Source organism: Pseudophryne corroboree, chromosome 7, assembly GCF_028390025.1.
Source record: "Pseudophryne corroboree isolate aPseCor3 chromosome 7, aPseCor3.hap2, whole genome shotgun sequence".
Classification (NCBI taxonomy): Eukaryota; Metazoa; Chordata; class Amphibia; order Anura; family Myobatrachidae; genus Pseudophryne; species Pseudophryne corroboree.
Window position 1 is genome coordinate 34394505 of NC_086450.1, and position 24185 is coordinate 34418689.

Consider the following 24185-nt stretch of genomic DNA (forward strand, 5'->3'; position numbering starts at 1 on the left):
CCTCAAAAACCATAATTTCCACTCATTTTCAGTCTATTCTGAATACCTCACACCTCACAATATTATTTTTAGTCCTAAAATTTGCACCGAGGTCGCTGTGTGAGTAAGATAAGCGACCCTAGTGGCCGACACAAACACCGGGCCCATCTAGGAGTGGCACTGCAGTGTCACGCAGGATGGCCCTTCCAAAAAACCCTCCCCAAACAGCACATGACGCAAAGAAAAAAAGAGGCGCAATGAGGTAGCTGTGTGAGTAAGATTAGCGACCCTAGTGGCCGACACAAACACCGGGCCCATCTAGGAGTGGCACTGCAGTGTCACGCAGGATGTCCCTTCCAAAAAACCCTCCCCAAACAGCACATGACGCAAAGAAAAAAAGAGGCGCAATGAGGTAGCTGTGTGAGTAAGATAAGCGACCCTAGTGGCCGACACAAACACCGGGCCCATCTAGGAGTGTCACTGCAGTGTCACGCAGGATGTCCCTTCCAAAAAACCCTCCCCAAACAGCACATGACGCAAAGAAAAAAAGAGGCGCAATGAGGTAGCTGTGTGAGTAAGATAAGCGACCCTAGTGGCCGACACAAACACCGGGCCCATCTAGGAGTGGCACTGCAGTGTCACGCAGGATGTCCCTTCCAAAAAACCCTCCCCAAACAGCACATGACGCAAAGAAAAAGAAAAGAAAAAAGAGGTGCAAGATGGAATTGTCCTTGGGCCCTCCCACCCACCCTTATGTTGTATAAACAAAACAGGACATGCACACTTTAACCAACCCATCATTTCAGTGACAGGGTCTGCCACACGACTGTGACTGATATGACGGGTTGGTTTGGACCCCCCCCCAAAAAAGAAGCAATTAATCTCTCCTTGCACAAACTGGCTCTACAGAGGCAAGATGTCCACCTCATCATCACCCTCCGATATATCACCGTGTACATCCCCCTCCTCACAGATTATCAATTCGTCCCCACTGGAATCCACCATCTCAGCTCCCTGTGTACTTTGTGGAGGCAATTGCTGCTGGTCAATGTCTCCGCGGAGGAATTGATTATAATTCATTTTAATGAACATCATCTTCTCCACATTTTCTGGATGTAACCTCGTACGCCGATTGCTGACAAGGTGAGCGGCGGCACTAAACACTCTTTCGGAGTACACACTTGTGGGAGGGCAACTTAGGTAGAATAAAGCCAGTTTGTGCAAGGGCCTCCAAATTGCCTCTTTTTCCTGCCAGTATAAGTACGGACTGTGTGACGTGCCTACTTGGATGCGGTCACTCATATAATCCTCCACCATTCTATCAATGTTGAGAGAATCATATGCAGTGACAGTAGACGACATGTCCGTAATCGTTGTCAGGTCCTTCAGTCCGGACCAGATGTCAGCTTCAGCAGTCGCTCCAGACTGCCCTGCATCACCGCCAGCGGGTGGGCTCGGAATTCTGAGCCTTTTCCTCGCACCCCCAGTTGCGGGAGAATGTGAAGGAGGAGATGTTGACAGGTCGCGTTCCGCTTGACTTGACAATTTTGTCACCAGCAGGTCTTTCAACCCCAGCAGACTTGTGTCTGCCGGAAAGAGAGATCCAAGGTAGGCTTTAAATCTAGGATCGAGCACGGTGGCCAAAATGTAGTGCTCTGATTTCAACAGATTGACCACCCGTGAATCCTTGTTAAGCGAATTAAGGGCTCCATCCACAAGTCCCACATGCCTAGCGGAATCGCTCCGTGTTAGCTCCTCCTTCAATGTCTCCAGCTTCTTCTGCAAAAGCCTGATGAGGGGAATGACCTGACTCAGGCTGGCAGTGTCTGAACTGACTTCACGTGTGGCAAGTTCAAAGGGCATCAGAACCTTGCACAACGTTGAAATCATTCTCCACTGCGCTTGAGACAGGTGCATTCCACCTACTATATCGTGCTCAATTGTATAGGCTTGAATGGCCTTTTGCTGCTCCTCCAACCTCTGAAGCATATAGAGGGTTGAATTCCACCTCGTTACCACTTCTTGCTTCAGATGATGGCAGGGCAGGTTCAGTAGTTTTTGGTGGTGCTCCAGTCTTCTGTACGTGGTGCCTGTACGCCGAAAGTGTCCCGCAATTCTTCTGGCCACCGACAGCATCTCTTGCACGCCCCTGTCGTTTTTTAAAAAATTCTGCACCACCAAATTCAAGGTATGTGCAAAACATGGGACGTGCTGGAATTTGCCCATATTTAATGCACACACAATATTGCTGGCGTTGTCCGATGCCACAAATCCACAGGAGAGTCCAATTGGGGTAAGCCATTCCGCGATGATCTTCCTCAGTTGCCGTAAGAGGTTTTCAGCTGTGTGCGTATTCTGGAAACCGGTGATACAAAGCGTAGCCTGCCTAGGAAAGAGTTGGCGTTTGCGAGATGCTGCTACTGGTGCCGCCGCTGCTGTTCTTGCGGCGGGAGTCCATACATCTACCCAGTGGGCTGTCACAGTCATATAGTCCTGACCCTGCCCTGCTCCACATGTCCGTGGTTAAGTGGACATTGGGTACAACTGCATTTTTTAGGACACTGGTGAGTCTTTTTCTGACGTCCGTGTACATTCTCGGTATCGCCTGCCTAGAGAAGTGGAACCTAGATGGTATTTGGTAACGGGGGCACACTGCCTCAATAAATTGTCTAGTTCCCTGTGAACTAACGGCGGATACCGGACGCACGTCTAACACCAACATAGTTGTCAAGGCCTCAGTTATCCGCTTTGCAGCAGGATGACTGCTGTGATATTTCATCTTCCTCGCAAAGGACTGTTGAACAGTCAATTGCTTACTGGAAGTAGTACAAGTGGGCTTACGACTTCCCCTCTGGGATGACCATCGACTCCCAGCAGCAACAACAGCAGCGCCAGCAGCAGTAGGCGTTACACGCAAGGATGCATCGGAGAAATCCCAGGCAGGAGAGGACTCGTCAGAATTGCCAGTGACATTGCCTGCAGGACTATTGGCATTCCTGGGGAAGGAGGAAATTGACACTGAGGGAGTTGGTGGGGTGGTTTGCGTGAGCTTGGTTACAAGAGGAAGGGATTTACTGGTCAGTGGACTGCTTCCGCTGTCACCCAAAGTTTTTGAACTTGTCACTGACTTATTATGAATGCGCTGCAGGTGACGTATAAGGGAGGATGTTCCGAGGTGGTTAACGTCCTTACCCCTACTTATTACAGCTTGACAAAGGGAACACACGGCTTGACACCTGTTGTCCGCATTTCTGGTGAAATACTTCCACACCGAAGAGCTGATTTTTTTGGTATTTTCACCAGGCATGTCAACGGCCATATTCCTACCACGGACAACAGGTGTCTCCCCGGGTGCCTGACTTAAACAAACCACCTCACCATCAGAATCCTCCTGGTCAATTTCCTCCCCAGCGCCAGCAACACCCATATCCTCCTCATCCTGGTGTACTTCAACACTGACATCTTCAATCTGACTATCAGGAACTGGACTGCGGGTGCTCCTTCCATCACTTGCAGGGGGCGTGCAAATGGTGGAAGGCGCATGCTCTTCACGTCCAGTGTTGGGAAGGTCAGGCATCGCAACCGACACAATTGGAGTCGGACTCTCCTTGTGGATTTGGGATTTCGAAGAACGCACAGTTCTTTGCGGTGCTACTGCTTTTGCCAGCTTTAGTCTTTTCATTTTTCTAGCGAGAGGCTGAGTGCTTCCATCCTCATGTGAAGCTGAACCACTAGCCATGAACATAGGCCAGGGCCTCAGCCGTTCCTTGCCACTCCGTGTGGTAAATGGCATATTGGCAAGTTTACGCTTCTCCTCCGACAATTTTATTTTAGGTTTTGGAGTCCTTTTTTTACTGATATTTGGTGTTTTGGATTTGACATGCTCTGTACTATGACATTGGGCATCGGCCTTGGCAGACGACGTTGCTGGCATTTCATCGTCTCGGCCATGACTAGTGGCAGCAGCTTCAGCACGAGGTGGAAGTGGATCTTGATCTTTCCCTAATTTTGGAACCTCAACATTTTTGTTCTCCATATTTTAATAGGCACAACTAAAAGGCACCTCAGGTAAACAATGGAGATGGATGGATTGGATACTAGTATACAATTATGGACGGGCTGCCGAGTGCCGACACAGAGGTAGCCACAGCCGTGAACTACCGCACTGTACTGTGTCTGCTGCTAATATATAGACTGGTTGATAAAGAGATAGTATACTCGTAACTAGTATGTATGTATAAAGAAAGAAAAAAAAACCACGGTTAGGTGGTATATACAATTATGGACGGGCTGCCGAGTGCCGACACAGAGGTAGCCACAGCCGTGAACTACCGCACTGTACTGTGTCTGCTGCTAATATATAGACTGGTTGATAAAGAGATAGTATACTCGTAACTAGTATGTATGTATAAAGAAAGAAAAAAAAACCACGGTTAGGTGGTATATACAATTATGGACGGGCTGCCGAGTGCCGACACAGAGGTAGCCACAGCCGTAAACTACCGCACTGTACTGTGTCTGCTGCTAATATAGACTGGTTGATAAAGAGATAGTATACTCGTAACTAGTATGTATGTATAAAGAAAGAAAAAAAAACCACGGTTAGGTGGTATATACAATTATGGACGGGCTGCCGAGTGCCGACACAGAGGTAGCCACAGCCGTGAACTACCGCACTGTACTGTGTCTGCTGCTAATATATAGACTGGTTGATAAAGAGATAGTATACTCGTAACTAGTATGACTATAAAGAAAGAAAAAAAAACCACGGTTAGGTGGTATATACAATTATGGACGGGCTGCCGAGTGCCGACACAGAGGTAGCCACAGCCGTGAACTACCGCACTGTACTGTGTCTGCTGCTAATATAGACTGGTTGATAAAGAGATAGTATACTACTAATATTATATATACTGGTGGTCAGGTCACTGGTCACTAGTCACACTGGCAGTGGCACTCCTGCAGCAAAAGTGTGCACTGTTTAATTTTAATATAATATTATGTACTCCTGGCTCCTGCTATAACCTATAACTGGCACTGCAGTGCTCCCCAGTCTCCCCCACAATTATAAGCTGTGTGAGCTGAGCACAGTCAGATATATATATACATTGATGCAGCACACTGGGCTGAGCAGTGCACACAGATATGGTATGTGACTGAGTCACTGTGTGTATCGTTTTTTTCAGGCAGAGAACGGATATATTAAATAAAACAAACAACTGCACTGTCTGGTGGTCACTGTGGTCGTCAGTCACTAAACTCTGCACTCTCTTCTACAGTATCACAGCCTCAGGTCAATCTCTCTCTCTCTCTCTCAACCCTAATCTAAATGGAGAGGACGCCAGCCACGTCCTCTCCCTATCAATCTCAATGCACGTGTGAAAATGGCGGCGACGCGCGGCTCCTTATATAGAATCCGAGTCTCGCGATAGAATCCGAGCCTCGCGAGAATCCGACAGCGTCATGATGACGTTCGGGCGCGCTCGGGTTAACCGAGCAAGGCGGGAAGATCCGAGTCGCTCGGACCCGTGAAAAAAAACATGAAGTTCGTGCGGGTTCGGATTCAGAGAAACCGAACCCGCTCATCTCTAGTGTAGATAAAGATCTGCTCACATTTAAGGACACATTCTTGCAAAAATTCAGAAAATCCTGGAGGGTTCACATACTCTCTAGCATCTCTCACATTAAGACAGTGGATAACATTTCCGTCTCCCAATTGTGATGCTCTGTGTGTGAATTTAGTACAGCGTGCTTTGTATGTGGTTGTCATGTTGTCCCTGTGCAGGCTTCTTCCAGATCCTGCTTTGCTTTTACAGTCCAAAGATAAATTGCTCGGTCAGCTATTGTGTGCCCTGGGCCCGGGACTAATGGTGTTAAACAACATTCTCTAAAGGTCTTTTACATAGAACAAAATGGCTGAAGTGCAAAATCCTCAGAGGGCCTGATTCAGAGCTGCACACAACTGTGGCCGTGACAGGGTCTTTTTCCGAAACAACATCTGCGTCTTTCTGTAAATGCCATGACTGATACTCAGCCTACTGAGACGCCAACATGCATCTGTTGTGGCACATACTTAATGCAGGGTCATCTAAATATAGAGGCACACTAGGCAGCTGCCCAGGGCCACACAATTCTGGGGGCCTCCGAGCGGGTGGTGGTCACAAAATCAGAGCAGCCAGGCAGAATTCTCTACCTGCTTCCCAGCCCGCAGTCAGACAGTGAGTGTCTGTCAGAATGCTGATTGGTGAATGGTGGAAAGCTCCAGCCAATCAAAGTGCTGACAGCCATTTACTGTATGGAAGCATGGGGAGAGGTGGTGCAGGACTGCAGTAGGGGCATGTTAGGATTTTTTATTAATTGGTTCCTGTGACTAGATGTGTAGGGGCCCCGGTGTATTGCTTTGCCCAGGGCCTACAATGCTATTAAAATAGGCCTGCTTAGATGCACCATCGGTTGCATGATTGTACACTAAATTACAGCAGCCCTACGGCAGTCTGAATATGGCCACAACTGCTTATTTAGACATAGACGCTGACCATGACACGCCTGCGACCACCTTTCCTGCTACCTCTCCACTGAAAGTCAGGCCGTTTCTGTCTGTGTCTCAGTGCAGTAACCACGAGGGCATATGCGCAGTGCGCACTGCGACTTGGACACATGCGCAGGCAATTTGGACGAAAATGATAAATTGTAACGATATATCGTTCACAAAAATGCAAATCGTATTCTCTCCTCAAACGATAACGATCCGATGCGTGTCCCCGCAGCTCATATGATGTATCCTCTGATCTTACCTGCTGCAGTCAAGATCTGGCAATGTCTTTAGTGAATTGGATGCAGTTCATTTCCTTTTTGCAATTACGATGTATCGTACGATCTGTGTCATTTGAATGACATTTCCTGTACATTATTATTATTTACATTTTTAAGAAATCTATAAGATAATTTAGCAGTGTTTGTATCAAACGATAAGTCGTTAACGATCTAACGATGTAAAACGATTGAGATCGTACGATAAATCGTTTGTTAAAAGAACAAATTTTTTACAAAATCGTCAGTCAGGGACTGCCAGGGAGCTCCCAGGGGAGTTCAAGGGAAATCGCAAACGATATTGCATCGTTTGTGAATCGCTCAATGTGTGGGCACCTTTAGATTTCTGTCAAAGTGCATTGACTGATGGGAGAGGAGCGAATATTTTGCCAGGTACAGCGCAGGAGCTCCTGGGATTTGCAGGGCAGTGAGTGATACAGGGGGTCATTTAGATCTGATTGCTGCTGTGCATTTTCGCACAGCGGGCGATCAGATCAGAACAGCACAGATGTACCACAATGCACAGATGCTTTGGACAGCAACAACAGGCATCGGCGGACAGCGACGGGATGGTGCGAAAAATCCGTTTGCACGGGCGTTCGCAAGGTGATTAACAGGAAGAGGCCATTTGTGGGTGGCAACTGACCGCTTTCAGGGAGTGTCCGGAAAAACGCAGGAAGGCTCCAGCGTTTCCAGGGAGGGTGTCTGACGTCCGCTCCGGCCATGATCAGCAGGATTCAATTGCACTGAAGGAGTAAGTCCTGGGCTACGCAGAGACTGCACACACTGATTTTTATCAGCTCATCTACACATGCGATCACACACTTGCACGGCGAAAATACACTCCCCCTGTAGGCGGCAACTATCTGATCGCAGGACTGCAAAAAACGCAGCCCAGGGATCAGATCTGAATGACCCCCACGGAACGGGGCATTAGTTGCATTTTTAAGTATGTTCTCTGCTGTGTGAAAGGGCTCACAGCCACCACCGCTCTGCAAAATGGTTAAATGAGGCACCAGTTCTGAGTCGGCGGAGATTTCCATATATGTCGGAACTTTGTGAATCAGGTCCAATGTTAGCTCTAGGGGGTATATTTACTAAAGTGCAGGTAACAGAAGTGGAGATGTTGCCCATAGCAACCAATCAGATTCCACTTGTCATTTATCCAGCACCTTCTAGAAGACAATGGGGGTGATTCCGAGTTGTTCGCTCGCTAGCTGCTTTTAGCAGCATTGCACACGCTAAGCCGCCGCCCTCTGGGAGTGAATCTTAGCTTAGCAGAATTGCGAACGAAAGATTAGCAGAATTGCGAAAATAAATTTCTTAGCAGTTTCTGAGTAGCTCGAGACTTACTCACAAATAGCGATCAGTTCAGTCAGTTTCGTTCCTGGTTTGACATCACACACACGCCCAGCGTTCGGCCAGCCACTCCCCCGTTTCTCCAGACACTCCCGCGTTTTATTCTGGCACGCCTGCATTTTTCCGCACACTCCCAGAAAATGGCCAGTTCCCGCCCAGAAACACCCACTTCCTGTCAATCACACTCCGATCACTTCAACGATGAAAAATATTTGTTCGGACGTGAGTAAATCTACTAAGCTAAACTACTAACCGCATGCGCACTGCGAACCATGCGCATTTTTGCCTTAATCGCTCCGTTGCGAAAATTGGCAACGAGCGAACAACTCGGAATGACCCCCAATATGTAGAAACCGATTGGTTGCTATGGGCAACATCTCCACTTCTGTAAACCCGCACTTCAGTAAATATACCTCTAAGTTCAGTCTGCTCTACAATTACATTTGATACCGTTCCCTGTTAAAGTGACCTCCGCTGGGGCTGCGTACACGGCCACCAGAGTTTTTATTGTTACTGCTGTTTTAGTGACATTCATTTTGTTTTCAGGACAAAGCGGGCGGTTCGCTGCGTTCTGGAGCGCGGTGATGACATGTTAGTCACAGGAGGACGTCATCCATACCTCGGTAAATATAAAGTAAGTAGAGGGCGAATAATAATTTATCGAAATTCTAATGCCCAAGGATGGGGCTTGGCATTTTGTCATTACTGACCGCAGAATGTTTTCAGCAGAGTGCGGCCATTTGCTTATACTGATGGAAACACTCTAACTTACAAAGATCAATAATAAAATGTGGAATCAATCTTTTCAGGTGGGCTTTATGAATGATGGTCGTGTTACTGCCTTGGATGTGTCTTACTACAATAACGCCGGATCTACTTCTGATGACTCGGTCCTTGTAAGTTCCTGTATGCGGTGATTCTCACACTTTTCCATTGTTATTTTATTTTGTTTCTTCAGAAGGGCCATAACTAGAGGCAGGAGAGCAGTACCACCACCCTGGGCCTGACAAGGCCTCCTGCAGTCTGCAGATCTCCTAGAGAACCACGTGTCCTTATGACGCGCCACAGGCTCAGTTTCCTGGTTCTAGCTGGGCAAGCCCTCTCCTTGTGATATCATGTTGCCACATGTGCAGGGTGAAGGGGGAGGAGGTCTACCTAGGACCCATTATCGCCCTGGTACGGGGATAAAATGTTTTGCATTTAATATTATTGCCGTTTGAAATTCCGGAGTCAAAATCATCAGGATTTGACAGGGTGCAAAAGCTGCTGCTTGGTAAATCTAGCCCCGTACATCTCATACACCCAGGGCCTGGTTCATAGTTGCGTCCTATAACGATGTTCCCGCAGTCGAACGATTATTGATGGTATGCGCATGTGGCAATTGAATTCCAATTACAGTCGCAGTGAGGATTACTCGCAAGTCACAGGGAGCGGACATCTTGTGGGAGGTAACAGGGAGTGACCGTGTGAGTCGGGACTGTTTTTGAGGTGCTATCAGCCACTAACTGTGATCGCAGGAAACGTGTATCAGTTGCGGCAGCCATTCTGAGTGACCATAGTCTCCCCCAGTAGAACTGCATTCATGCTGTGAGTGTGTACACGGTTGCAGGCAACTGTCAAGGTACAAAGTGGGTGTCTCTATTCAATTCCCGCCAGCTGTTACGTTGCCATATTTTCACAGATCCTCTGAGTCAAAAAATAGCCTCTATTGTGACATTAGGGTACTGCTATGGATCAGGCCCCTAATACAATAACGAGTTTCAGAAGTAATTGGTGTTCTTATGCTATTTTCCAGGTGGTAGAGATTGGCTTAATTAATATGGACAATGCCTACAAAATACCTAACCTGAGAGTCAAAGGAACTGCCTGCAAGACCAACCTACCATCAAACACCGCCTTCCGAGGCTTCGGGTACCCACAGTCTGGATTTGTGACTGAAACATGGATGAGTGAAGTCGCTGTTAAGACCGGGCTGCCACCTGAGAAGGTTAGTGGCATGTAATTAGAGGTGGTGTAAGCTGTTCAGAACCATGTGTGTGTAACTTAATCTATGAACAGCCCAGTTACTTATCCGGTGGTGTTGGTTAGAAAACACATGGCAGAAATGGTACTGTACCTGTCTTAAGAAACAAAGAGGCGTCATTCATAATTTTGGATGACCTGTATATCTAGGCAGGCTCCTCATACCTAGTACAGGCCCAAACACAGATGTTAGCCTAGACCTCACGATGACCCATCAACCACCAAAACAAAAGCCCCCAAAAGACAGCAGCCTAGTTAAGCAGGTGATCTTTCTGCGACTTATATTTAACATCATACAGCTAAGGAGTGTTCTTACTGGAACACAAAATTCTCCCATTGCAGGCGTTAGTAGGGTCTCTCTTGCCTCTCTGGTGTATGACTGTTTACTTATGCCTACAAGTCCTAGACAATCATGGTAAAGGGATGATCTAAAACAGGCATGAGGTCTTTAATGGAGTCTTCTGCTAGACTGAATCTGTTAAGCCAAGGACTGGGTCTTTATTAGGGATTTCGTCAGCTGGTAGCAGTCTTAAGGTCATGTTTGTTTCTCTAGCATCCAAAATGGATACTGGGGTTCACTTAGTGAGATGGGGTATAGACAGGGTCCAAAGGAGCCGGTGCACTTTAAATTTCTTCAACTGGGTATGCTGGCTCCTCCCCTCTATGCCACGTCCCACAGGCAGTTTAGTTTAGAAAAATGTGTCCTCAGGAGAGGATGCACACTTTGGAGCTCCAGAGAGGTTTCTTCATTTTCTTTTAAAACATTATTATTTTCGGTATGCTGTTTGGGCAGCAGTATACCTGCACCATGGGAGTTAGGAGGAAGGGTACGGTTACCGGTCTCTTCAGGCATCAGAGCCGCTTCCCCGCTGCATGACCACCATCCTGAGAGGTTGTTGTACAGCGGGGCACTGCGCCTTAGCCGTCGCAATCGCAGCAAGCCGTACAGCCCTAACAGATGCCTGAAGGTGAGGAGTGGTGAGTACAAACCGGGGGCCCCGCTAGTGAGGTCCCCCGGTTCTTGGTGCGGCGCAAACGCAGGGGCGGCATATACGGAACCTTACCTGGGGGGATCCGCTATAGCCCCCTGCGTACATTGGCCAGCGGTAGTGAAAATAGGTATCTTTACTTAGTTTTACACTCTGTCGGAGACATTGCCAGTATAAAAATCTACATAGCTCCGGCGCCATTACAGGGGGCGGAGCTTCCTTCAGAGCGGGACCAGCAGCGTTTTGGCACCTTCCTCTGCTTACAGCTGCAGCAGCAGGCACACAGACACAGGTCCTCCAGACACTCAGGACATTCAGGAAAACTTGTACAGGGGTGTAGCAAAGGGGGAGAGCTGTTATTGTACACAATCTGTGTCCTGAAAAGGACAAAAACTCAGGTGTTACACCGTGATAAAACAGCTTGTAGTCTCACTGGGGCTCAGTGGCAAACGCAGGATTTCTAGAGGGGGGTTTCCAAATGCAATCCACAATCTCCCACTTGGCGGAACATGGAATACAGTATTAATATTTAACACAATATGGTCTATAGTGTATGCTGCATCAAACATATTTAAATAATATAAATAAGATAAGTAATCAGGAAGAGGTTAAACATACTATAATAAATAAATACACAAATATAATAGAACCAGTACTGCACTTTCTATGCAAACATTCTCCCACCTCATAGTAAGGCTCCTGCCTCTTCTTCCTGGTAGCTACTCTCTGGTCCAGTGCACTGATTGAGGGCTCAGATCCACACACAGCAAATTTGGTAGAAGAAGTTGCTACCACTGGGCATGTGCAGCAGCTCTGCTCTGTTCCTTAAACAGCATGATGTGGCAGTAGCTCTAGTAATCATATTATATACCATTGCTATTGTTGTCATAATTTGAGCCACTTGCCAAGAGGAGGGGGTTTCTGGGCAACCAGAAATCCCCCCTGCGTTTGCCTATGGGGCTGCTTAGCATGGGTGTGATGGTAAAACACCAATTATGTAGTGTATGTCACACCAGACTCTCTCCCACTCATTTGATTCCATATCATGTGAACAATGCAGCTAGTCCTCACAACTCAGTGAGGGGGCTTGGGGGGGTGGAAGGGGGGGGGGGGGGTCAAGAGCCTTCCTGGCTAGGTGCCATAAAATCCATGATGTCAGATATATCATCTCAGCTCATTGCTAATACTCAAAAGACTCAATAACTGCAGTGGGCTGTTGCGGACCTAGCTGCAAGGGCAGATATTCAACGGCCCCCCCTCTCTAGATCAGGGCCACTAAAACATCGGGTTACCTGCTTTACTCTCAAAATCTGATGAGATCAGGAGGAGGGGGAGGAATTGGATCCTGTTACTGGGGATTCCCCTTCTGCACAGGGTATTGAGCCCCTCATACTTGCTATACGGGACGTGTTAAAAATCCCTCTAGAGGACACTACAGCACAGCAGTTGTTTTTCTTAACACAGAACAAACCCAGTGTCACTTTCCCTGATTCTGCAGAACTGTATGAGCTGTTTAAGTTAGCCTGGAAAAATCCAGATAAGAAATACCAAGTGACAAAATGATTTTTGCGCACTTTCCCATTTGCTCCTAAAGGCAGGAAAATCTGGGAAGAACCCCCGGCCGTTGACATATCAGTCTCTTGCCTATCTAAAAAGGCGGTACTACCAGCTCTGGGCTCCTTTACCATAAAGGACCCTGGGGATAGGAAAATAGAGACTACACTGAAGTCTATTTACACAGCGGCTGGTATATCACAAAGACCGGTCATAGCGAGTTGCTGGATGATGCATGCCATTCATACGTGGGCTACTCAATTTCAAGAGGGCCACTCGGGGGATATGTGCCTGGTCACTACGGTGACTCTTCTAAAACACATTCAAGACACTGCACGCGTCCTGTGTGACTCTCTCAAGGAGATAGGCAATATTAATGCTAGGACCACTGCTATGGAAGTGTTGGCGTGCAGAACGTTGTATCTGCGTCACTGGATAGCGGATGCAGAGTCCAAGCGCAGTGTAGAGTCTCTTCCTTTTTCAGGGGATTGGCTCTTCGGGGTTGCGTTGGATACGTGGATATCCAAGGTTACTGCAGGAAAATCCACATTCCTCCCCACTGGGGCCCCGCCGGCTAGGCGTTCCTACCCAGGGCCACCTACTCAGTCCTTTCGATCTGCCAGGGTCAGATCAAGAGCCAGAGGTGCTTCCACCGCGGCGAGATTCACCAGAGGTAGGACAAGAAAACCATCCGCCACAGGTTCTCAGGAACAAAGTACCAGTTCAGCTTACACTAAGGCCTCAGCATGACGGTGCCTCCCCACCCCGAGGGGACCTCGAGGTGGGAGCTCGACTGCATCACTTCAGCCGAGTCTGGGAAAGCTCCTGCCAGGATGCCTGGGTAAAGAGACCTCATTTCTCAGGGCTACAAGCTGGAGTTTGACGGTGCTCCTCCCCAACGATTTTTCAACTCAAGCTTACCAGTTTTGGAGGATTCACGAGTTACGCTGAAACAGGCCATCCAAAAGTTGGTCCAGTCCCAAGTCATTGTGCCAGTGCCACTACAACAACAGGGAAAGGGTTACTACTCCAACCTGTTTGTGGTACCGAAACCGGACGGTTCGGTAAGGCCCATTTTGAATCTAAAATCCTTGAACCCTTACCTAAAGGTTTTCAAGTTCAAAATCGGAATCCATGCAAGCAGTGATTGCTGGTCTGGAAGAACAGTAGTTCATGATCTCCCTGGATATAAAGGACGCTTATCTCCATATTCCAATTTGGCCGCCTCACCTGGCTTACCTGCGGTTCGCCCTGCTGAACGATCACTACCAGTTCCAGGCGCTACCCTTCGGACTGTCCACAGCTCCGAGGGTGTTCACGAAGGTAATAGCGGAAATGATGTTCCAGCTCAGGGTCCAGGGGGTAAACATCGTCTCTTACCTGGACGATCTCTTGATAAAAGCGAGATCCTGGGAGCTTCTATTGCTCAGTATAGACCGCACTATTCAGCTTCTGTCACAACATGGGTGGATTCTCAATTTGCAGAAGTCCCACCTGGAGCATACTCAGCGGCTACTGTTCCTGGAAATGTTTCTGGACATAGTATCTCAGAAATTCCTCCCAGAGAACAAAGTAAGGATGCTTCAGGAAATGGTCAGAGCGGTCCTATGGCCGACTCGGATATCCATCCATCTTTGCATACGATTGTTGGGAAAGATGGTAGCCTCATAAGAGGCGATCCAGTATGGAAGGTTCCATGTCAGAACATTTCAATTGGATCTCCAAGCAAGTGGTCTGGATCACACCTACAGATGCATCGGATTATACGGTTATCACCTTAGGCCAGGATTTCCCTCCTGTGGTGGCTACAGTCTTCAAACCTGCTGGAAGGTCAGAGTTTCGGGATTCAGGATTGGATCCTCTTCATGACAGATGCGATTCTGAGGGGATTGGGGGGCTGTCACCTAATGGGGCTCAGTTCCAGGGCAGGTGGTCAGCCCACGAAGCCCTACTTCTGATCAACATTCTGGAACTTCGAGTGATCCACAACGCTCTGCTTCAGGCCTCTCCTCTGCTCCGGGATCAAGCTGTTCAGGTTCAGTCAGCCAACGCCACAGTCGTGGCTTATATCAATCGACAAGGAGGGACAAAAATCAGAGCCTGCATGCGAAAGGTGTCAAGGATACTCCTCTGGGTGGAAAGAAATATAACATCCTAGCTCACAAAGGCCTTTCCAAAAAGGTTATTGCTACTATGGTTCAGCCCAGAAAGCCTGTGGAACAAAACACTATCATCATATGTGGAAACGATATGTCTCTTTGTGCGAGGAGCACTCATATCCTCCTACGGAATTCAGCATGGGACGTTTCTTACGTTTGATGCAGACTGGTGTGGATATGGGCTTACGTCTGGGCTCCCTTAAGGTCCAGATTTCAGCCCTCGCTGTTTTTTTCCAAAAGAAGTTGGCTATGTTGCCAGAGGTTCAGACATTCTTGCAAGGAGTGCTTCACATATAGCCTCCCTTTGTGCCACCAATGGCACCCTGGGATTTGAATGTGGTTTTGGATTTTCTCTTTCATCCACTAGGGGACACTGGAGTCTTATACAGCAGGGGTGTGAAGCCTTGAACCGGAGGTGTGGCACAATCTAAAATTAGCATTGTCTGCACAACCGGCTCCTCCCCCTTCACATCCCTCCTCCCTCAGTTTGAAAAATTGTGCTGGAGGTACAGCACATGGAGCACTGAGCTCCTGACTAAAAACTAACAGAGTGTGCTGCGTCCACCTAATAAAAGGGAGACAAAGCTACATATATATTGGAGAGACAAAGATCCCTATTGAAGGGACCTGCCTCTCTCCACAGGAGATCCTCCAAGTCTTCCTAACAGTGAGTACTGGTTGAAGAAAGAAATAGCTTAGGCTAGGATACTTCATGTAATTTTTTTTTCTTTGTTTTCTTTTCTTGGATTCCTTATTTCATATCACTGCTGCCTCCTTAATAGACTCCCCTCTTGCAGCTACAGCGGCGGGCGCGGGACAGAGTGCGGCGCGGGACTCAGCCCTTCCTCCCTGTGAGCAGGGAGCGACGGCAGAGAGGCGCGCTACACAGCAGACGTGCACCGGCCAGCACACAAATCGGTCAGCCAAAGCGGAGCACAGGCGCCGCTACGGGACTGTCCAGGCGCACGCCAGCCAGCGGGTCCGGAGCGCGCCAAATAGCGGGGAAATCACAAGCGCCGATAGCAGACTCGGCGCGCGCCAGCCAGCGGGCAGCAGGAGGGGGCCAAAACAAACAAGGCAGCAAGCGCTTAAAACAAACTGGATGTAATAGACATATATATGGGACAGACCATAGAATATTACAGAACATTTAGTGAGGGCCATATTTAATGATTATGGCGCCAGAATGTGATAATGGATGGGTCCTCCCCCTCCCCCCAGTAAAGTACATAGGAGAAGGTTGCTTATTAAAGAATTAGCTCTCGCTGCTGCACTACCTGCATAGTGCATAGTATAATAGAGCAGTGGGATCGTGAGGTAACAGCTCCCTCTGCTGGTGTACAATATATTTACAGTATATGAGGATCTCCTGAAAAGTAATCAAACTTTACAATTTATATTTTCAAGGGACTTCTGTTTCAAAGATCCTACAGAAAATACACGGAAGCAAGCGAATACCAACTCTAACATCGCAGCTGCTTTACAGTTGGGGTGTGAGGATTGCGAGTCGGCTGGTGTTTTATTTTTTTATTTTAATTTTTTTGTTTAATTAAGTAAAGAGATTGGCCTGCTCCTTTTTATATACGAAAAGGACAGGTAATTCCAGCCGGATCCAATACCTTCGCTTCCGTCATCTCCCAGTCTTTCTTTTCCTAGTTTAAATGGTGAAAGCGCGGTGGGCTACCCTGGTACAGGGTTTTCAAAACAACATGTCTAAGGCAACCAAGACCTCCAAGACCTGTTATGTTTGTACGAAATGTAACAAGAAGAGCACGCGGGTTGGCAGCTCCGGGGTGTGCGACTCCTGCTTAGACAAGGACGCTCCACCTGGGAGCAGTGCTCTGGCTAAGGCATGGGAAGACAACCTTGCTAATAGAATCTCCATGGAGATGGCAGAATCGCGCAAGCAGCAATCAGAATGGGCTGCGGGATTCTCCAAGACGATGGAGGAATTTCTCATCAGGTTAACGCCACCCGCACACGCAGAAACAAGTGTGCGCAAGGCTGTTAAAAGAACTCTCCCTATGATACCAGAATCAGAAGAGGAAGTTTTCTTCTTAATACGGAGGAAGGTGAGTTAATTGAACCTAACCTAGACGCCGACTTTCCAGAAGAGGACTCGGCAATCTCAGGTCTAGACTCCTTAATTGACGCGGTAAAAGAGATCCTAAGCTTTAAAGACGAGGAAATACGGGAGCCGGAGGATTTCGATTTGTTCGAATCCCAGAAGCCGCGTTCAGCAGTGTTTCCCATTCCCAAATCCCTCCAATCTCAGATAGAGGAGGCTTGGAAACAACCTGACAAACGGTTTCAATTTCCGAAACGGTTTCAGGTAACTTATCCCCTACCTAAGGGTGTAATGGACAAGTGGGAGACTCGGGACCTGCGTTTACTTCATTTCAATCACAGTCCTTTCGAGCCCGAGGAAGGGGTTTCGGTACACACGCACGTGGAGGCAGAGGTAGAGGCCGCTCACAGGCAGCAACCAGAAAGCAGGATAAAGCTACTGACAAGACCGTGGCATGACGGCCTCCCAGCTCACCTGGGGTCCCCCTTGGTGGGCGGCCGACTGGAAGGTTTTCAGGACATCAGGGCCAAGACCTCACCAGAACTTTGGGTGAACAGCTTAATCTCTCAGGGATACAAACTGGAATTTCAACAGAGGCCTCACAGTCAGTTTTTTACGACAGGACTGCCTCAGTGCCCTCAAAAAGCAAGGGCACTACGGGCAGCAATTCAAAAGTTGCTACAGGCAGAGGTCATTATTCCGGTTCCCGCTTCTCAGAGAGGAACGGGGTTCTATTCCAATCTTTTTGTCGTGCCAAAGCCAGACGGGACGGTCAGACCAATACTCAATTTAAAAGTTTTTAACCAGTTCTTAAGGGTCTACAAATTCAAGATGGAATCAATCCAATCGGTCATTGCAGGCCTAGAACAGGGCGAGTTCATGGTATCCATGGACATAAAAGATGCATATCTGCATATTCCAATCTGGACTCCTCACCAGGCTTACTTAAGGTTCGCACTGCTGGCTGATCACTACCAATTCCGGGCCTTGCCGTTCGGTCTATCATCAGCCCCAAGAATCTTCACAAAGATCATGGCAATCATGGTTGCAGGACTGAGACTGTTGGGGGTCACGATTATACCTTATCTGGACGATTTACTGATCAAGGCACCATCTCAAGATCGACTGCTCAGGGATGTTCAGACATCCCATCAATTTCTAATTCAACATGGATGGATTATCAATTTCCAAAAGTCCAACCTCATACCGACTCAACGGATTCAATTCCTCGGTCTCATCTTGGACACGGTACTATTACGTGTGTTCCTGCCAGAGAACAAGGTCCAGGACCTACAGAGATTAGTGGCTCAGGTACTGAGGACGCAAACTGTTTCTCAGCACCTCTGTGTGCAACTTCTCGGGAAGATGGTGGCGTCGTTCGAAGCTCTCCAGTACGGCAGACTTCATTCCCGACCATTCCAAATAAACCTCATTGCTCAGGGAGCAGGCTCGCACTGGCTTCTCCATCGGAGAATCAGACTTCAACCGCAGGTACGAGTCTCCTTGATATGGTGGTCGTTACACAAGAACCTTGCAGCCGGCAAGAAATTCGGCATTTGGGATTGGAGGATTCTGACAACGGATGCCAGTCTCAGAGGTTGGGGAGCCGTCCTAGAGGACCATCAGTTTCAAGGACGGTGGACGTTACAGGAGAGCAGACTACCCATAAATATCCTCGAACTGAGAGCAGTTTACAATGCGCTTCGCTTGACAGAAGACATAGTCATGAATCAACACATCAGGATTCAGTCGGACAATGTCACGACGACGGCTTACATAAACCGTCAAGGAGGGACAAGAAGCAGGATGGCGTTAAAGGAAGCCACAAAGATCTTGTTGTGGGCAGAAAGACAAAACATCATCCTCTCGGCAGTGTTCATTCCAGATGTGGAAAACTGGGAAGCAGATTACCTCAGTCGCCAGGACATGCATCCGGGAGAGTGGTGCCTACATCCACGGATTTTCTACATGGTGGTGAGACGATGGGGTCGGCCTCAGGTGGACCTAATGGCGTCTCGGCAAAACCATCAGCTGCCCAGATATGTGGCAAGGACTCGAGATCCAGCAGCAGAAGGAGTGGACGCATTAACGCTTCCTTGGCGTTACAGGAGGGTTTACATATTTCCACCATTCCCACTCATACCCAGGGTTCTGAAAAGGGTGAAGCGGGAATGAGTGTGGGCGATTCTAATCGCACCAGATTGGCCCCGCAGGAGTTAGTACACCGACCTACGGGGGTTACTTGCGGAAGATCCTTGGAGGTTACCTCAGAGAGAGGACCTGCTATCTCAGGGACCGTTTCTACACCCCGACCTGAACAGGCTGCGTTTGACGGCGTGGCTATTGAAACCCGGATCTTAAGAAACAGAGGGATTCCAAGAACGGCCATTCCTACAATGATTGCCGCTAGGAAGCCGGTCACAGCCAGGCACTACTACAGGATTTGGAGACGGTACATGGCTTGGTGTCAGGAACGGGGATGGAATTCAACGAACTTCCACTTATCTCGACTGTTACTTTTCCTTCAGGCCGGTCTAGAGGGAGGACTCAGACTGGGCTCTCTGAAGGTTCAAATTTCGGCTCTCTCCATCCTTTTTCAACAGCGGCTAGCATCCTTGCCAGAGATTCAAACCTTTTTACAGGGGTTCTGAGGATTCAACCCCCTTTTCGTCCTCCCACGGCACCATGGGACTTAAATTTGATGTTAGAATATTTGAAGTCGCCGACGTTTGAGCCGTTGACAAGAACAGACCTGAAATATCTCTCTTGGAAGGTCACGTTATTACTTGCCTTGGCTTCGGCTCGGCGGGTTTCTGAGTTGGGAGCCTTATCCTGTAAGAGTCCTTTCTTAGTTTTTCATGAGGATAGGGCGGAACTCCGTACAAGAGCGGACTTCCTTCCGAAGGTGGTTTCAGGGTTTCATGTAAACCAGCCAATAGTGGTTCCATCTTTCCAGGGTCTCACAGAGGACGTGTCCTTGGATGTTGTCCGAGCTTTACGGGTGTACGTACAGGTTACATCGTCCTTCAGAAAGTCGGACCATTTGTTTGTTCTTTATGATGGGCCAAAGAAGGGTTGGCCAGCTTCTAAGCAGTCTTTGGCTAGATGGATCAGACTTGCCATTCGGCAAGCTTATATTTCCTGTGGCAAACAGGTTCCGGTTCAGACGGGTGCTCATACTACCCGTTTAGTGGGTGCCTCGTGGGCGGCTGCCAGGGGTGCTTCCACTACTCAACTTTGCAGAGCGACGACGTGGTCTTCAGCCCACACGTTCGCAAGATTTTACAAGTTTGATACTTTTGCATCCGGATAATCTAAGTTCGGACTAGAGATGAGCGGGTTCGGTTTCTCTGAATCCGAACCCGCCAGAACTTCATGTTTTTTTTCACGGGTCCGAGCGACTCGGATCTTCCCGCCTTGCTCGGTTAACCCGAGCGCGCCCGAACGTCATCATGACGCTGTCGGATTCTCGCGAGGCTCGGATTCTATCGCGAGACTCGGATTCTATATAAGGAGCCGCGCGTCGCCGCCATTTTCACACGTGCATTGAGATTGATAGGGAGAGGACGTGGCTGGCGTCCTCTCCGTTTAGAATAGATTAGAGAGACACTTGATTTACTAATTTTGGGGAGCATTAGGAGTACTCAGTACAGTGCAGAGTTTTGCTGATAGTGACCACCAGTTTTATTTATAATCCGTTCTCTGCCTGAAAAAAGCGATACACAGCACACAGTGACTCAGTCACATACCATATCTGTGTGCACTGCTCAGGCTCAGGCCAGTGTGCTGCATCATCTATTATCTATATATAATATTATATATATCTGTCTGACTGCTCAGCTCACACAGCTTATAATTGTGGGGGAGACTGGGGAGCACTACTGCAGTGCCAGTTATAGGTTATAGCAGGAGCCAGGAGTACATAATATATTATATAGTGAGTGACCACCAGACACACAGTGCAGTTTATTTAATATATCCGTTCTCTGCCTGAAAAAAGCGATACACACAGTGACTCAGTCAGTCACATACCATATCTGTGTGCACTGCTCAGGCTCAGGCCAGTGTGCTGCATCATCTATATATATTATATATCTGTCTGACTGCTCAGCTCACACAGCTTATAATTGTGGGGGAGACTGGGGAGCACTACTGCAGTGCCAGTTATAGGTTATAGCAGGAGCCAGGAGTACATAATATTATATTAAAATTAAACAGTGCACACTTTTGCTGCAGGAGTGCCACTGCCAGTGTGACTAGTGACCAGTGACCTGACCACCAGTATATATAATATTAGTAGTATACTATCTCTTTATCAACCAGTCTATATTAGCAGCAGACACAGTACAGTGCGGTAGTTCACGGCTGTGGCTACCTCTGTGTCGGCACTCGGCAGCCCGTCCATAATTGTATATACCACCTAACCGTGGTTTTTTTTTCTTTCTTTATACATACATACTAGTTACGAGTATACTATCTCTTTATCAACCAGTCTATATATTAGCAGCAGACACAGTACAGTGCGGTAGTTCACGGCTGTGGCTACCTCTGTGTCGGCACTCGGCAGCCCGTCCATAATTGTATATACCACCTAACCGTGGTTTTTTTTTCTTTCTTTATACATACATACTAGTTACGAGTATACTATCTCTTTATCAACCAGTCTATATATTAGCAGCAGACACAGTACAGTGCGGTAGTTCACGGCTGTGGCTACCTCTGTGTCGGCACTCGGCAGCCCGTCCATAATTGTATATACCACCTAACCGTGGTTTTTTTTTCTTTCTTTATACATACATACTAGTTACGAGTATACTATCTCTTTATCAACCAGTCTATATTAGCAGCAGACACAGTACAGTGCGGTAGTTCACGGCTGTGGCTACCTCTGTGTCGGCACTCGGCAGCCCGTCCATAATTGTATATACCACCTAACCGTGGTTTTTTTTTCTTTCTTTATACATACATACTAGTTACGAGTATACTATCTCTTTATCAACCAGTCTATATATTAGCAGCAGACACAGTACAGTGCGGTAGTTCACGGCTGTGGCTACCTCTGTGTCGGCACTCGGCAGCCCGTCCATAATTGTATATACCACCTAACCGTGGTTTTTTTTTCTTTCTTTATACATACATACTAGTTACGAGTATACTATCTCTTTATCAACCAGTCTATATATTAGCAGCAGACACAGTACAGTGCGGTAGTTCACGGCTGTGGCTACCTCTGTGTCGGCACTCGGCAGCCCGTCCATAATTGTATATACCACCTAACCGTGGTTTTTTTTTCTTTCTTTATACATACATACTAGTTACGAGTATACTATCTCTTTATCAACCAGTCTATATATTAGCAGCAGACACAGTACAGTGCGGTAGTTCACGGCTGTGGCTACCTCTGTGTCGGCACTCGGCAGCCCGTCCATAATTGTATATACCACCTAACCGTGGTTTTTTTTTCTTTCTTTATACATACATACTAGTTACGAGTATACTATCTCTTTATCAACCAGTCTATATATTAGCAGCAGACACAGTACAGTGCGGTAGTTCACGGCTGTGGCTACCTCTGTGTCGGCACTCGGCAGCCCGTCCATAATTGTATACTAGTATCCAATCCATCCATCTCCATTGTTTACCTGAGGTGCCTTTTAGTTGTGCCTATTAAAATATGGAGAACAAAAATGTTGAGGTTCCAAAATTAGGGAAAGATCAAGATCCACTTCCACCTCGTGCTGAAGCTGCTGCCACTAGTCATGGCCGAGACGATGAAATGCCAGCAACGTCGTCTGCCAAGGCCGATGCCCAATGTCATAGTACAGAGCATGTCAAATCCAAAACACCAAATATCAGTAAAAAAAGGACTCCAAAACCTAAAATAAAATTGTCGGAGGAGAAGCGTAAACTTGCCAATATGCCATTTACCACACGGAGTGGCAAGGAACGGCTGAGGCCCTGGCCTATGTTCATGGCTAGTGGTTCAGCTTCACATGAGGATGGAAGCACTCAGCCTCTCGCTAGAAAAATGAAAAGACTCAAGCTGGCAAAAGCAGCACAGCAAAGAACTGTGCATTCTTCGAAATCCCAAATCCACAAGGAGAGTCCAATTGTGTCGGTTGCGATGCCTGACCTTCCCAACACTGGACGTGAAGAGCATGCGCCTTCCACCATTTGCACGCCCCCTGCAAGTGCTGGAAGGAGCACCCGCAGTCCAGTTCCTGATAGTCAGATTGAAGATGTCAGTGTTGAAGTACACCAGGATGAGGAGGATATGGGTGTTGCTGGCGCTGGGGAGGAAATTGACCAGGAGGATTCTGATGGTGAGGTGGTTTGTTTAAGTCAGGCACCCGGGGAGACACCTGTTGTCCGTGGGAGGAATATGGCCGTTGACATGCCAGGTGAAAATACCAAAAAAATCAGCTCTTCGGTGTGGAGGTATTTCACCAGAAATGCGGACAACAGGTGTCAAGCCGTGTGTTCCCTTTGTCAAGCTGTAATAAGTAGGGGTAAGGACGTTAACCACCTCAGAACATCCTCCCTTATACGTCACCTGCAGCGCATTCATAATAAGTCAGTGACAAGTTCAAAAACTTTGGGTGACAGCGGAAGCAGTCCACTGACCAGTAAATCCCTTCCTCTTGTAACCAAGCTCACGCAAACCACCCCACCAACTCCCTCAGTGTCAATTTCCTCCTTCCCCAGGAATGCCAATAGTCCTGCAGGCCATGTCACTGGCAATTCTGACGAGTCCTCTCCTGCCTGGGATTCCTCCGATGCATCCTTGCGTGTAACGCCTACTGCTGCTGGCGCTGCTGTTGTTGCCGCTGGGAGTCGATGGTCATCCCAGAGGGGAAGTCGTAAGCCCACTTGTACTACTTCCAGTAAGCAATTGACTGTTCAACAGTCCTTTGCGAGGAAGATGAAATATCACAGCAGTCATCCTACTGCAAAGCGGATAACTGAGGCCTTGGCATCCTGGGTGGTGAGAAACGTGGTTCCGGTATCCATCATTACTGCAGAGCCAACTAGAGACTTGTTGGAGGTACTGTGTCCCCGGTACCAAATACCATCTAGGTTCCATTTCTCTAGGCAGGCGATACCGAAAATGTACACAGACCTCAGAAAAAGAGTCACCAGTGTCCTAAAAAATGCAGCTGTACCCAATGTCCACTTAACCACGGACATGTGGACAAGTGGAGCAGGGCAGGGTCAGGACTATATGACTGTGACAGCCCACTGGGT

The 24185-nt window shown here is 47.9% G+C and overlaps 1 protein-coding gene across 1 annotated transcript in view; it reads left to right on the forward strand.

Annotated features, from left to right (window-relative positions):
- The window catches only part of LOC134944339 (aldehyde oxidase-like), a 145370-nt gene that overhangs the window by 76179 nt on the left and 45006 nt on the right, over nucleotides 1–24185 (forward strand). Inside the window, exons 23-25 of the mRNA XM_063932921.1 lie at nucleotides 8695–8782; nucleotides 8958–9044; nucleotides 9944–10135. Coding sequence (XP_063788991.1) covers nucleotides 8695–8782; nucleotides 8958–9044; nucleotides 9944–10135 — 367 coding nt within the window. The remainder of the gene's footprint in view (nucleotides 1–8694; nucleotides 8783–8957; nucleotides 9045–9943; nucleotides 10136–24185) is intronic.